General features: G+C 32.5%; 3 protein-coding genes across 13 annotated transcripts in view; 2 read left to right on the top strand and 1 right to left on the bottom strand.

Annotated features, from left to right (window-relative positions):
* LOC140062983 (uncharacterized) overlaps positions 1-16,228 on the top strand; it is a 116,802-nt gene that overhangs the window by 76,335 nt on the left and 24,239 nt on the right. For all 11 annotated transcript variants that reach the window (XM_072109407.1, XM_072109406.1, XM_072109405.1 and 8 more), the window contains one exon: positions 15,225-15,424. In XM_072109407.1, coding sequence (XP_071965508.1) covers positions 15,225-15,424 — 200 coding nt within the window. The remainder of the gene's footprint in view (positions 1-15,224; positions 15,425-16,228) is intronic.
* LOC140062987 (uncharacterized) lies at positions 2,213-3,647 on the top strand. The gene is made up of 2 exons (XM_072109414.1): positions 2,213-2,702; positions 3,133-3,647. Exons 1-2 carry the CDS (start codon positions 2,494-2,496, stop codon positions 3,551-3,553), a joined length of 630 nt encoding a protein of 209 aa, XP_071965515.1. The 5' UTR covers positions 2,213-2,493; the 3' UTR covers positions 3,554-3,647.
* LOC140062984 (uncharacterized) lies at positions 3,658-6,441 on the bottom strand. Its single transcript, XM_072109412.1, has 3 exons — positions 6,395-6,441; positions 5,737-5,835; positions 3,658-5,646 (listed from the first exon to the last, which is right to left on the bottom strand). Exons 1-3 carry the CDS (start codon positions 6,424-6,426, stop codon positions 3,834-3,836), a joined length of 1,944 nt encoding a protein of 647 aa, XP_071965513.1. The 5' UTR covers positions 6,427-6,441; the 3' UTR covers positions 3,658-3,833.

Below are 16,228 nucleotides of genomic sequence, written 5' to 3'. Positions count from 1 at the left end.
GACAGTGTTTCGACATGGCTTGCAATCAATTATGCAAATTCTCTCTTGATTGAATCTTGGTGCTTGCCACGTTTTTTATTTATTTATTAATAAACAATTTTAAACGTATGAACTTAATTAGTGATTCATTCACAAAGTGATTAGCATTATAAAGAGGAAATAAATACTCAGATTTCTTATGTTTTATTTGCAAATTAAAGTTCATTTTATTTTTTATTATTTGCGATTTTGTGACATTTTCTACTTTGTTATATATTAATTAATATTAATTAATATATTAAATGATATTTTAGTATTAGATTGTACAAGTTTTAGTAGACTGAAATTTTAAGAAACAAAATTGGTGACATTTGTCAAAGAATTAGTGAACTGTCAGTCTAACATAGAGCAACAAAAATGTAGAAAACAGAATTGTAACTGACCATCATAAAATACCCGACTACTTAACTTAACTGAATATTGCTTGTTCATAGTTCATACTTTCCCATATTATTTTTTTTAATGTTTTTTTTTCCTTATTGAGAATTCAAAAGTCATCCTGTACACATCCATGTTGGTGAGTAACCACCAGACAATAAAGTGTGCTCTTATGAAGTGATTTTGTATGTGAATGATGTATTAATGATATAAATCTGACCTGGCTTACAGTATGGAAATTGTGGGAGGGGCGTCTATGAACTTTGATATACTTTTAACTTTTACATGTTTATCAACTTATTTCAATTCAAGACAAAGACTTCTAAAAGTATTACTCCCTTTATTGCACTAAACAGAAAAAATAAAAACATTTTTTTAATACAAATGAAATAATATTTACGTTTATGTCACTGATACGACATGTATTTTACATTACAATATTTGTAAACAAATATTTATCTTAATGATTTTTCTATATGGGCTGAGAAGGGGTCCACAAGTATGAACCTTAATGGTGTTACTTTATATTGTGAATAGTGTAGGATAAATAGGCTTCCTCTCACAAGGATGTGAGTCAGTTCAATTATGTCCGTCTGTATATACTATACATTTCATTGAAGAACTGCATAAGCATATCAATACTTATACCAATTTTAATAGGTATTATTACTACTACTACAAATAGGACATATTGAGAATATATATTTTTAAATAAAATTATATTTAACATTCTTAGTAATGAAATGATGTTTTTTTGAAAGAAATTATTCAAATTTGTTGCTATATATTTGTTTTACATCTAGTTTGCACTTTTCTGAAACTTGTGTCTCCATCTCTTCTCCCTCTTTCCACCAGCCATTTATATTGTCAAAGCTTAAAGAAATAATAAACAGAAAAACCAACCATTTTCTACAATAATTTAAATAGAGTATGTTGATTGAGTCAGACATAGTACAGCACTTTTACTTTTAACACATTAGGTTCCACAAGGTGTGTACAATTGCTTAATGTACAGAATAGAAATAATATTTAGTTCATCATTAAAAATCTAGTTTCGTCCTTCCCGGATTTACATTGGTGTGGTAATTTTTAAGCTCAATTAATTCATTAACTGCTTGATCTTCTTCCAACTATTCTGCTTTCAAACTGTTCAATTTAGCATGGAGGTAGATTTGTGAGGACATTGTAGAATTACAAGAGTTTCATTCTGTTAGCTTGATTTAATAGTTGTAGAGTAGGTAGTCTGTTGTCAAATATATCTAAGGCTTTTGGATATAAATAGATATAAATATAAGGATCATATGCTCATTATATTGCAAATTATAATATGCCATCAACATGTTAATTCATACACAGTAGAAACGCTCCTTTGAGACACACCTAATGGACGCTCCTTTTAAGGGAGTGAGTGGCCGAGCGGTTAAGACAGTGGAACCGTAATCACGTAGCCATAACATCGGCAGGGGTCCGAGGCTCACTCACTCCATGGTTCTGGTGGTAGAACGAGTCTTCTCGGATAAGGACTATAAACCGTAGGTCCAGTGTACACAACTTGCTCGTGTGCACTTTAAAGAACCTAGTACATCTTTTGAGACGAGTAAGGGGTTACCCCGGTGTATTAGTACATCACAGCCACTGATCACCAACTGGGCCCTCTGGGAGATCAGTCTTTGACTGAAGAGGTTACCCAGTATAAAGATAAAACAAACAAACAAAGGGGACACATATTTGTGAAACGAACAAGATGCAATGTATACACTACGACAAGCCTTATTTTGCAGACACCCCTATTAAAGTGCTAGTGCCACACTTTCGACAAATACGACATTTACTATTATCAGTATCAAGAATAATATATGTAGATACTGTGTTAAATTGAGTTTCAATAATAAAGTGTTATATATATGAAAAAAAAAGCAATATGTGTGTCGTTATTTGGTCACGAAATGTTACCTTTCGACATTTGTATGTGACGTCACAGCCAGAACACCGACGATCGCGAGGAGGAACTAACCTGCATCTTGCGCCTTATAACACACCCCGCGGCGATCACAACAAGCTTACTGAATATTTGTTATGGATTCCGAAAGCGATTTAGAAAGTGTTTCATCAGATAGACCAAGTAGTAGTAGTTCATCATCAAGTGATGAGGAAAATGGTACTGGCCTTATAATACCATATAATTTCGAACCACGTTTTGAGGAACATGAATTACAAGACATTGATGAAGAAGCCCAAGGTGAAGATGTTGACATGATGGCTGCACGCCTGGATAATTTAGAATGGTAGGTGTTCCCCCGTTGTGGTTGTTGTAGTGAAGCGTCTGCTTGATTGGGCTAGGCCTAATTAATCAATCGAAGCTAGAGCTACCTCAGTGTTTCTAAATTCTAAATATACAATCGGTTTTTTTTTTTTCAAATTTTGTGAGATGCCATACGTTAATATAAAGTCCCCATCGTAATTTGTTTGATGATTATTATTAGATGGGTCGGATTTGGGACGGTGGTTTAATAATAATAGGCTACTCCTTGCTTGGCTTGGGTTTGGTTATAATAATAGATGGACTAGGCCTAAAGTATTAATATTAATATTCTGGTCATAGTTCAAATGGGCATTTGAATTTCACTTGATTGAGTGACTGCTGATATGATCAACTAATTATAATCATAATAATTAATTTTATAATGACTAAATACATGTTTTCATCTTGTTCAGGTGTTCCTGTGAACATTGCCAAATCATGGGCTCAGGGGAAGAGTGCATCTGCTGCAAGGAGTGCGAAAACACAAGTGCTAAACTTGAAGACAATGTCAATCTGTTCAACAATGATGCTCCATTCTCCTGCATCACAAATCATCCAGGTTTCAAGTCTGTTGCTCTTGACCCTTGGGTGCTGGAAGTAGCATGGCTTTCGTATAAGCAACACTATGATAAGAAAGTTATCTATAACGGACCAAAAAACAAAAAGTACCGTCACATATCGTACAGACAGTATGCCCGATGGATACATGGATATGTCGGAAAAAATATCCGTATAGTGCTTCCGTCTTGTGTTGTCTCTTGCATAAGAGCACATTTCCCACCACCTGGAGATGACCCAGTGTTTACAGGATTTAAATTACCCGACCTAAATTAAAACAGCCATAGCAGCATTTTAATTTTCTTATACTATTTAGTATTAGTTTAATAATTTTTTGAAATTAAATAAAGTACAGTAATAATTTATACAATTTGCAACTCATTTTGATTTTATTGCTTCTCTCACTCATATACATCTCCAATACATTGTTATTGGGGAAAAAATGAAATAGTCTGAAAATACAGTACATTGTGGATATTTCAACAATTTTATTATGTCTACAATAATATGCTGTGTTCAATTCATTTATATGATTAATAAACATGGTGTCAAGTTATTACTGGTTTTTAAACCGGCTTGTATGTTGGGCAACTGCAGCACTTTTTTCAGGTCTTTCAAATGCTGCGCACAATGATGGTGGTATGGTCTCTGTAAATGCATCTAGATTTGGTTCCATAACAACCTCAAGAAGACTCTTGAACAACTCATCAACATAATTATATGTACATTCTGTTAAAAGTTTTTTAACAATGTAACCCCCTTTCTTGTACTTGGGAAATGATATTACGTATTGCTTTTCTCCAGCCTTATTTACCATTTGTTCTCTGGTACTGTTCTCATTATAGTGAAGAGCAGCTATGAAAAGTCGACTCTTCATTCCACTATATGAAAAGTGGAACATTTTAGGAGCGAAATGATTAATAAGGCTATGGTACCCTTCCACTGATGACGTTTGCCCATGAGGTGAAGAATTGCGAATGTCCTTCACCAACATTTTGGTTTCAACAAATTTTTGTAAGGCATCACAAGCTTCAGTATCAGCAGTCAACCACTTTGTTAACCGTTGGTCTGAAGGAGACATTACCGGATGGGCACATTCCGTATATGGTTCAGGATGTCCAGTATGAAGATTTTGTACATGTCTTACCACAGACTTCCACTTTGCTTCAATGATATCTTTTTCATCAATGTGGGTGGACATTACACACCAGTAATAATGGTTAGAAATAGATTTTTGCCAATTACCTAAAAGGTTACACGATTTTTTTGTTGATATGGCCTGGATCTTTTTCTTAATACTTTTTGCAATGTGCCAGCAGTCAAAATAATGCTTAATGTCTGGAAAATTATCCCTTAAATATTTTTGTAGTTGTCTATGTCTATCGGAAACAATTGTACTTATATTTACTTTGAAATCTTTAAAGACATCCAATGTTTTTTGTAGACCCTTAAGTTCCATATGATAAGATGATTTAACATCACTACTCTGAACTAATTCAACATTCAAAATCTTATTTTCGGTCAAGTCAACTGATGTGTATGAACCATATTTTGCACTGTGGCCCATACTGTCACAGCGTCCATCTACGCCAATAGAAATATCCTTGCCCTGTAATTCAGCAAAGTGCTTATCCCTTTTAGAAAACCAATTATTCCTTACAACTCTGTGCAAGAAATTTTGTTGGTGACGGAAAAAAGTACGTTTACTAATGGCGCTCACATTTATACTTTTTAGCGCTCTTAAAAATTGTGTGGGTGTTGAGCCAGAAAAAAGAATAGCCCCACTTAGTAGAATGTTACCCATTGGGGTACCTCTAGCTTCTGGCTGACTTTTCCACTCGCGGTTAGTGTGGCAACATAAGCATCTTATGTTTGCAATAAGCATGCTTCCCTTGTTACGACAACATACTTGAACTTTACTGGAAAAACAGGAAAGGCATATAGAAAGTAGCATCAGTAGGTGATTGTGAAAAACAATGTATTTTGGCTGTCTATGTGCATCCCCATTAAATCCTTTCATCTCATCATCTTCCATCTCTGTATCCTCACCATCTGAAACCGATACATCCTCTTCCGGTCGATAATCTGAATCGCTATCATCTTCTGTCGACTCATCAAAATCTTCATCATCTTCATCAGACGATTGTTCTTTGTATGTTGGTTTGGCTTTTTTGGGTGCCACGACTTTAGCTTTGCTCATTTTTCGTCGCCGAACACGTTTTCTTTGCTTTCGTGTCTGTGTGCCTCTGGACACCATAAGAGGCTTATCGCATACACTTGCCAGCTCCTGTTCATCCTCTTCCTCATCCTCTGTTCCAGTAATAAGCTCCCTGATCACTCCCGCCTTTTCTCTTTTAACAAATGCTGACCTGTTGGAATGAATATTAATACTATTAATAAATAAATATCAGACAAACCTAAACATTTTTTCTTTTATTTATTGAATCTATTACACTAACCTCTGTGCTGTACACTCTTTGGCCACCTGACCACCATCGTCGGATGTCTCCCTCACAACATGTATTGTTGGTACCGCTGTTTTGGCATTCAGTAAAAGCCTAAAAGTAGTGAGGAAACCGTTGTCTAGTTAATATTAAGGGCAAAATAACGTAAGCAATATAATTATAATATAGTTGTTAGTTCCCACTTACACCGACAGGACATTCTCCTACTGAGCATAATAGTGTAGGCATTGACTAACCTCCATCATGTTTGTACAGCATTCAGTAGTACTAATTAGGCCTGGCTAGGCTAGCCCTTATCCCATTATTATTAATGTAATAAGCCAAATACATAACAACTAGGTTAGGCCTAGTTGAGTTATCTGTGTGGTGTAGGCAAAACTGTTACTATTACTTATTAATTATGTTAAGTTTATTTAAAGATAAACCAACATAAAGTAAATACTATACATATATATCAGGCGGAGCAACTGTACTCTGTATGTATGTACAGTAGTTTTAATGTTACTGCAAATTATGTGCCGGCGCGCCTAGAAGCTAGGCTTGGCCCAGCGGGCCCAGCAGGCCTAACAATAGCGACGGCGAACGTATTTTATGCAGTTTTTGTTGAAGGTAAAATATTAAAAGTAAATTCATCTAATTAACAAATACTTACTTTGTAGCTAGACCAGCTTTGAATTGACCCATGTTTGTAAATGAATCGTCTGAAAAATGCTTAAAACAGAGCACTGATCGAGCTGTGGGTTTCCACTTATCGCGTTTTGTACGTACAAATCGCGTCCATTGCCTGGCGATGGAACTGTCCTTTGGCCACCGAAACAATAAGTTATTTTCATGATCACAATTCGCAGCAACACAGCGAGAAGGCATATTGATTTATTATAATAGATAAATAAAAAAGTAGCTGACAATAATAATAGTTGAAAATAACAATTAGTACCAGTAGAAAGCAGTATACAGTATATATTATTAGTAGTAAACCAGCGTCTCATGCATGCACGTGTGTTGTTTTAAAAGGCGGAAGTAGAATGTCTTCTGCCTGTGACGTCACGCTTATAAAGTACGAGGGCATATTAACGTTCCTAATTAAGAGGCGATTACGGCCATACCGTTAAAAGTAGGTCAATGCAAATTTCGGTCAAGATTTATAGACATTAAGTCTACCCAAAAAATCATTAATATCTTAATTTAAAGGCTGTGGCACTAGCACTTTAAGGGACACTTTGTTAGGTCACAAAGGTGTCCTCTTAATAGGGAATTATACTGTATATACAATTTTACAATACTAGCATAGAATTTTAAAAATACCTGAGAGGGTTACGTGCAAAGTCTTACTGAACAGATGTTTAAACAAGAATAATTAATCATAACAAACATTACAAAAGAACACCTATCAATATTGAAGTACACTGTAACATTAAATATGTAGAAATAAATTATATATTATTCTATTGTAAAAGTATAGACTTTGAACTCTTTAATTGCACATTTTATCCATTTTTAGGTTATCTAATTTAAGTACAATCAGTAATCAATCCAACCCAGTTACCATAATAGTTGATATATTGATAAAAATGATTGGGTTGGGTATTCTATATAGGAAACCCCATGGAAAATCCCAGATATAATCTACTGTGTGCAATTAACAACAATAAGGCAGGTAATAGATTCAGGGTCATATTACCCATATTTGAAGTATATATAATAATTCTAATGTTATCAATGGCTGGGCATTTTTCTTTTTAGAAGTTAACAGATTCCATAAATTTATGTGATAAAATGGTAAAAGGTTATTAGATGTTTGTTTATTCTTATAGATAGACAAACTCAGATGTTCTTATTTTATTTGTTTTGTTTATTAAATATTTATTCTAGCCTTAAATGTGTTCTTATCAGGAATTATAGTGTTGATATATAGAAAAGGTTTACATTTTACTGTAGAATGTGAAAACTTAGAAATTGCATCCAATTTTGGTCCAAAATAATCTTTTCCAATTTTTCTGAATTAAGAAATCCTTCATGTTTGTGTTACATTGGATTTGAATAGGCTTATTGTGTAAGGATTCAATGTGAGAAAAAGACTGCAGAGCATTTGTTTTCTATTTTGAACTCATTAGTATTTGAAGATCCAGGATTAAGACAAACTTTACAATTCAAACAATAAGTAAAGTCTCACCAAAAGCTGAAGCATCTTTTCTAGTATCACCACTCATAAGATGCTCACATTAATCTGTCTACAAACTAATTCACTTTTTCACTAATTATCTTTAAACCAGCTATTCATTATTTGTCTACCTTTTGTTAAACATATATAGTAGATTATTCAACAAGTTGATTAAATTAAGACCTGGGTATTTGTTTACTTTAGAACAATCAATAGGCCTATATAAAGAAAATTAAATTATTTATAATTCATCCAATGTTTATACTATGTTTGTAGCAGGGAAGAGTTCCTGGCTTGTAGTACATACAATGATCAATTTCTTATGAACCTTATTTCTAGGTTTTTTCCTTGCTTGTGTCTTGTACTGTTTTTCTCTTTTACGGTATCAACCCAGATACCTAGAATTTCAGCAGATACATGCTTAAATCATGGACCTATAATGCACCTAATTTATAGGTCCATGCTTAAATCATGCACTGTTTTTTCAGGCTGGAATCCATTCAGAAGCCAAGCCTTCATGCAGTTATGCCTTGGGTATATGTTTTTAAACTAGTTCTATATACCATAATTCTTGTGTCAAAATCCCTTCTCATTCCCTTTTCAATGGTTTTATTACATTGGTTGTATATAATATCATCACTCAGACAGAAAGGGGAATAATTATGAATATCTCCTTCAATTTATAACATTAATTTATTTCTATGCCAACCTCACGATGCACGTCATTTCCAATTCTAACAATACTATTAAACAAGAAATAAAGTATTTGAGACACAGAATTCTATTTGAACTGCAGTGAGAAATTTTATGTTTTTCCAGTGTTATAGTTATAGCATTACAATAGTGGTATGATTGTGTCACCATGCTATTGCTATGTATACTAAGAGTGAACTATCTAAATAGAGAGATTTATGAATATTCATTTTAAATCAAGCTGGTAGTTGACATGTTGATTTTCAGCTGTTTAGGAATGAAAATTCTATGAAAGAATAAAGTGATTGTGTATTGAATAGACCTAGCAATATTAATATTGAAATTATTTTCACTGGGAGAAAATATAGATAAAAATAAGATCACCATGCGTGTATTTGGGGTTATACAAACTGATTATGTGGGTATATGCTACATACATACATACTTCGGTTTTTAAGCATAAACTTTCTCAGTTTTAAGAAAATGAGTGCCCTCACAAACTCATATTTTTTGCTGAAATAAGATTTAGAAAAAAAAAATGTTTAAATACATGTTTTTGGAATTTGTTTTAATAAATAGAAAAGTTGCTTTAGAACGACTTCCGGTTTTCTGGGTGTCTAGATTTGAGATAATTGGTTGAATGAATTATACAGAATAATAGATTGCTTTGTTTTACCGGAGGTGAACCCACTCAATGGGAAATTACCTCAGCATTTTATTTCTTTATTCACCCATTATTAAGTCATAAGGGTTATAAATATTGACCTAGGGGTCAATAGATACCAATCAATTTACTACAATTCCCAATAGTTCCGAATGCACATTTTGGTACGTGAGGTAGACTACAGTAGTACAGAAAAATCACATGGGTACTAAACGTTTTCAGGAACATATTTAGAAAATATACCAAACACTTTCACAGAACACCTATAAAGGCAACACCTTCAAAACTCAAAAAAGTGTCCTTATAATAGAGGTGGTCCTGGAATCCCCTTCATGGAAAAGTGTTCCTTCATAGTGGCGTCTCCCTAATAATGCAGTTCCAAAAGCTTGTGCCAGATAAAATTATTATTTATTATTTATTTTATCTGCTGCTACAACATTCATGATAAATTAATGAAAAATGTTTTTGTAATTAAAAATGTGTTAAATAATTTAATTTGAAAATATTAATTCTTAATTAAAAAAGAGGTTGGCTTTCTATCGAATAATTTAATATTAATAAGAATTTCCGACTATCATATACAAAATATACAAAATGATAAATTTTATAAATTGAATTGTATAATATTTAAATATATTGTAGAATTGTAGAGTAAGGTCATAGACCTGATGTTGTTCTTTGCCACCTGGTAGACATCTGCTTGTGAATTGTTCTTTTTTGAGTAAATTTCATGGTGTGACACTTCCACCCTTAATATGAAGGCTGACTGAAGAAGCTTGATAGAATCACTTTACACCTCCCAGAAGTGAATCCAATCTAGCGTATTTAAAAGCTTCCCTTTCTGCTGTTAAATATATTCATGAAATTTGTTTGGAAATATGGTCTGACAACTTGTATCCTACTGTACGACATGAAATTAATATTACATATTTTTGTCTGAATACTATTTAGTAAGTGATTCAGACAAATTATATATTATAATATATATATACAGTATAAACACAGAACATTAATTCTATATATATTATATTATATGTCCATTTGTGAAACAAAATATTTCTAAACATTTTTTTATTACAAAAGTTTTACCATAAATGTTAAAAACAGTTCCAGCTCTAACAAAATAACTTTAATTTTGTTGCCAGGCAAACTTACATATAACTAATATTATATAAAAACATTTTTATTTATTGATTGTCTGTGTTTCACATGATGGAATTTAATTGTAACATATTATTGTCTGAATAAGAGGTCTGAGTGAGGTCAACTGAGATTAGCCCTATTGATTAGTTACAAGAAGCTTACTCATTTTCAATAAAAGAATTGCACTTTAGTAAAAGCATATTATTATAATATCTCTATGGTAAAAGTAAACATACACTGGACATTTTACTGTTTTGATTTAACTGTAGTGGCTTGATCTGATCTGGTTCTTCAGTTGCTCTGCTACAACTTTGATATCTATCTCAAAGTGTAACATCAACATTATGTAACTATAGCTACTTCTTTACCATTTAAACTTAATAACATCCCATCTTCTATCTTAATCTATTTTAAAGTGTAGCATCCATTTATAGGAAACAGGTGGATAGGTGTACAGGAAGGTGATTTTGATGGATTGCTATTTAATAAGGATTAAATTTGTCTTATCTTCTACTGTTGATTTATGGGTTGTCATTTAAATTTGAACTTGACCCATCTAAACAGATTTCAATATGTAGCTTTTAATCATTATAAATGATATTAATATTGATTGATGATATTTCTGGTTGTCTGGTGTCAAGTTGTTTTTAGACTCTGCAGGTCTGAGCCAGATGGTTTGGAAATTTATTGTATGTACAGTCAGGCTGTAATGGAATTGTAAAATGATAGTAATTTAATTAGGGTAATCAGCTATCATTCACATGAACTGAATCTTCTCAGATTCCTCATCAAGGACCAGAGAACAATTTCATAACCTGATGATTCTATGGAATTTAGCCATGACATCAAGAGCTTAAAAGCATGTTGAATCATGTATGGTACAAGGCTTTGTAACACTCAGCACAACCCCCCTCCCCATTCACCCCTTCCTCCATTCTCAAAATCCTGAATCCTCCTCCACTGTGTTTACAAAGAAAAATATATGCCAAGTTTTGATATAAAGTACCAAATTGAGTGTACTTTTAACACATAATTCCTTATACCATTATTATTAGATTAATTTAACCGATTAATTGGTATTGTTAACGTGTTGTTGCACAGGGAACCGTTTCTTTTATGCCTTTCAAAACGTCTGTTTTTGTTTTCAAACAATCATATTGTGTAGTAATGAACGATTATTAGATTTCTTTTGAGTAGGTGTTTTATAACTAGTAACCATTTAAGTTTTAGACAGTAAGGGAAATTGGTATTGTTATTGACGAAGAGTGGGGGAAATTACCTCTTAAAATAGTTTTACTACGTTTTTTTTATGTCATACTTAACAATTGTCATACTTTAGATAATTTAGTTTTTTTAAATTGGATAATATATGAGCACTACACATCTTCTCTAGATTACAATTGAAAGCGTCCACATTCTGTAATTGTTTTGCCATAAGACCCTATAAGAACTATATGAGAGCTGTCTGTAATTAATTAAATTTATGATGGTATTAGCATGACTTTCATGACCGATTTTTAAGATTTAAATTCAGGCCTGATTTTTACTTGTGACGAAGAAGATTTATGAATGCTGTTTTTGTATGTAAATAGTAACAAATAACCAATACAATTCTGAAAACATTTTGTGAGTGTTGTAGAATAACAGATTCTCACTACTGTATGTAATTTGCCCAGTATCATAGAAAAATTGTGAAATACAGCATCATATGTGTTTCACAGGTGACGCCTGTGTATCATAGTACTGTAACTATAAACCTTAACAAACAGGCACCAGATGTGATTCACATGAGATGCTGTATTACAGAGATTGCCTATGATAATAGACAAATACCGTATGTGGAGATACAGCACTGGAAATGATCATTTTCAAATTTAAATCCTACATTATCATAATATTTATTATAATATTTATTATAACATTTTATATTCACAAGGCAACATAAATCACACAATGGTGGTCGCTGCCATTGTAATGCAAAGAAAAACTAACTAATTAGTCAAGTATTATGTATGTTTATTTTACTGTTAAGAAGAAGTATAAAAATTCAATCACTCATATTTGCTTTTAAAGATAAATTCACCATACACGACAGGTCCCTGAAAGTCCTTAATTGTTTATTTATTAGCTGTTGTCATATTATTTTAATATGACAGTTCATTTAATAATAAATACACATGGTGGAATATCTTATATTTTTTGATGTGGAAATGAGTGCTTTATTGTAGAGCATTGTTTAAGCTTGGTTCCCACTAGAACGTAACGCAAGGACGTAAACGCAACGCAAGTGTTTTAACCAATGACAAGCGAAGTTATAGACAGTTAGCAATCACAAGCAAATAAGCCATCGCTTGTGATTGGTCAATTCACTTGCGTTGCGTTACGTCCTTGCGTTGCGTCGCTAGTGGGAACCATGCTTTATGGAGAAAATATGGTTCTGTTATATATACTACATATATTTATCTGATCTCTAATTTATCTGATCTCTAATTTCATCCAGAAATAAAGTGACCCATAACTTTTTTCTCAATTACTATATGTGTAAGAATAAATATCTAAATTTGATTCCAAAACTGTTTTGTTTTTAGTTGTATGAACAACAATGGAAGTAATACTTTATCTTAATTAATTTTTAGACTCCGATATTATAAGCGGAAACTGAATTTATTGATTGGACTTCCTCATTATCCTGAAATATATAATTGTATTAGTTTCAATTTGTGTGTTTATTGCATTTTGTTCACATTATGATTACTAGTGTTCAAATTTATTTATTTTTTCTTATTTATTATTATTTAACATAAACACATGTGGCCTTATTGTCAATTGTACTGAGGGGATAACTTACCTCCTCAATAAGGAGTTCCAAATGCTGATTTGATCATGATTTGATTGACAAGAAAAACCCCTTCAAAGACACTTACAATATCATTAGAATGTAATAAGGCACTTTACTATGCTAATTGAATTTACAGCACTATATTTTCTATTTTTAGATTGAAGACCTTTAATTTAAAGGCTACAGCCTTGTCCATTATTATAATAACAATAGTATTAATGAATATAATTTGTGTTCTTTTTGTCTTTAGCTTGCTAATAGTAACAATATTATATAGTATATTATCTTCACTAATAATAATATCACCATCGTCATGCACTGTACAATGAATATAGTAGAATCTCTATATATAGTAAATACCTATACATTTTGATGATTTAATATAAAAAATATGTTATATCTTTGACCTTTCTGTGACCTGAATGTGTTTACATGTGACAAATATGGTGGAGAATTGCTGAAGATGTGTCTATTTCAAAGATATTCGGTCTAAACATGGAGAAATAAAGGATAGAAATACGTTTGATGGACAATTTCTTGCTGTTACATTTCTAGCTCTAGTTGTCCCGTGACTTAGAAGATTGTAGGGGCATAGTAGATACATTTACATCACTAAGGATTAGTGGGTGTGTCAGCGCCAAAGGCATGATAATCGTTCTATTGGGTTGGGATAAGGAAATTACAAAGGATCGACGCTACTACTATTGTATAATATAGATATAAATAATATTAATATGTACATAATATTAGTAATAATACATGTAAATAAATAACAAACTAAATATCTATTATTTTCATACATATACAAGGCCCATCAAGTTGTATATGACTCATTCATTTATAATAAGCCTGAAAATTAATCTTGAATGAGAAGAACATGGATTTTACTAATGTTAATGTATTAGGAATGACCATGGAGACTTATTTTTGACCTCCATGGCATCCCATATATAATAATATGAGATGATTCAAACAGGGGCAGACAACACTTGGAGGATATAAAATAGGCCCAGACAACTACAACAGGAGGGAAACCCTCCTATGGAATGATAACAATAATAATTTGTTTATGAATGTACATAAAACAAAGAAATTATTTTCCAGATAGTGACATAATTTGTGCAAAATAACTTGTTGAATAGCCACTTGTGATTTACTGTTAAATCAAATAAACATAACCTGCAGGCAATCCCTAATGATGTCATCACTCAACTGTGAATCAACCATGTGTGGGTTCAACCATTTATTGTTCAGGGGTGTTGTTAATTAGATGCTGCATCTGAGTATTCAATTCAAATTACAATTTTTCATCATATGAAAAAAAATGGATAAAAAGCTCAAAAGAGCTTGTAAAAAGCTAGATAGCCAAAAACTGAAAGATACTGTATAAAAATAAAAGATAAACGGTCACCAATAAATTTACAAAATAAAACTAAAATTAGGAGCCTGATGTGTGACCATAATTTCATAGTCAGTATACCAAAATGTTTCCTAATTATTTTTTCTTTGAAAATGTTAGTGCATTCTTTAAATTTTCACTAATTATTTTCCCATTTAGTTAAATATATTCATAATAACTAACTTGTAAAAGTGCGCATGTGTTCTTTTTAATCTTTAACTTACAGTATTTTAAGTGTGTATAAATGAAGATAAAACTATGTGGATGGGCTTGTAAATTAATTAATTAGCCTACCAATGTTCTAATCTGTACAGCATTTCTAAGTCTATCCCCATTGAGGCAGTTATCTAAAGTCAAAGGTATTTTTTAATTGGAAGTCTCTTATTAAAAACATGTTCTGTAGTGTAGTATTTGGTCAATATTCTTTGCTTCATTTCTCAACTAAAAAGATCTTGAAGTTGTAAATGTTTGAATGATTGATTGATTGATTGATTGGCTATTTATTGATACATGATGATGTCATACTGGGAGATTATTCCATACGTTCTATTTGGTTACCTTCTCTATGATTTCTTCTTTGCAGAAGAGAGATGGATTCGTTTACAAGATAAAGCCAAAGCAAGAACCCAGGCACTTGAACAGGCTATAAAGAGCCTCAGTGATTTTGAGTCTGCCCACAACCGACTAAAAACATGGCTCAGCGAAAAAGAGAAGATGATGTCTGTATTAGGGCCAATCGGAGTAGAACCAGGAATATTACGCAACCAGAAACAACAAATTGAGGTAACACTTTTAAGATCACTGATCAGTGAATATCTTTGGGAGTTAACATGTGCATTTGTTAATTCATTGAAATCACATGATGCAACCAAATATATTGTTTTCATAATACATAACCATATGTTTTAAAAACCATATGGCCATTCCATTGTTATACAGTACTGTATTGTAGTGAGAGTCATGAGATTGAAAAAAAAAATGAACTAAAAGACTACTACATTTAAATACAAATTACATTTACTACATGAAAATACACAGAAAATCATGTGATAAAATAGATAGGAGGAAAAACAACAGTCTATGATTAAGTAAAGACTACATTTTAGTTACTGTATATTACCAAGTATAATCCCATACTCGAGAATAATCTTATGGTACTCCTGAATTTAAGCTAAATTCGCACACAAGATTTTCAATCCATTGTACAAGCATCCCTTTGGCAAATTTTGTACCCAGGCCTTTAGTAACTACACTTATGTACAGAGATTTGTTATGCAAAAGGTACAAAGAGTCCTTTGTAAAGAATTCCTGCCAATCTATTGCCATTGCCTTCTGCTTGAAAGAATTCCTGCCAATCTATTGCCACTGCCTTCTGCTTGAATGAATTCCTGCCAATCTATTGCCATTGCCTTCTGCTTGAAAGGATTCCTGCCAATCTATTGCCATTGCCTTCTGCTTGAAAGGATTCCTGCCAATCTATTGCCATTGCCTTCTGCTTGAAAGGACTCCTGCCAATCTATTGCCATTGCCTTCTGCTTGAAAGGATTCCTGCCAATCTATTGCCATTGCCTTCTGCTTGAAAGGACT

Source organism: Antedon mediterranea, chromosome 11 (assembly GCF_964355755.1).
Source record: "Antedon mediterranea chromosome 11, ecAntMedi1.1, whole genome shotgun sequence".
NCBI lineage: Eukaryota > Metazoa > Echinodermata > Crinoidea > Comatulida > Antedonidae > Antedon > Antedon mediterranea.
The sequence above is the reverse complement of the archived record's forward strand: the minus strand, read 5'-3'. Positions and strand labels throughout refer to the sequence as shown.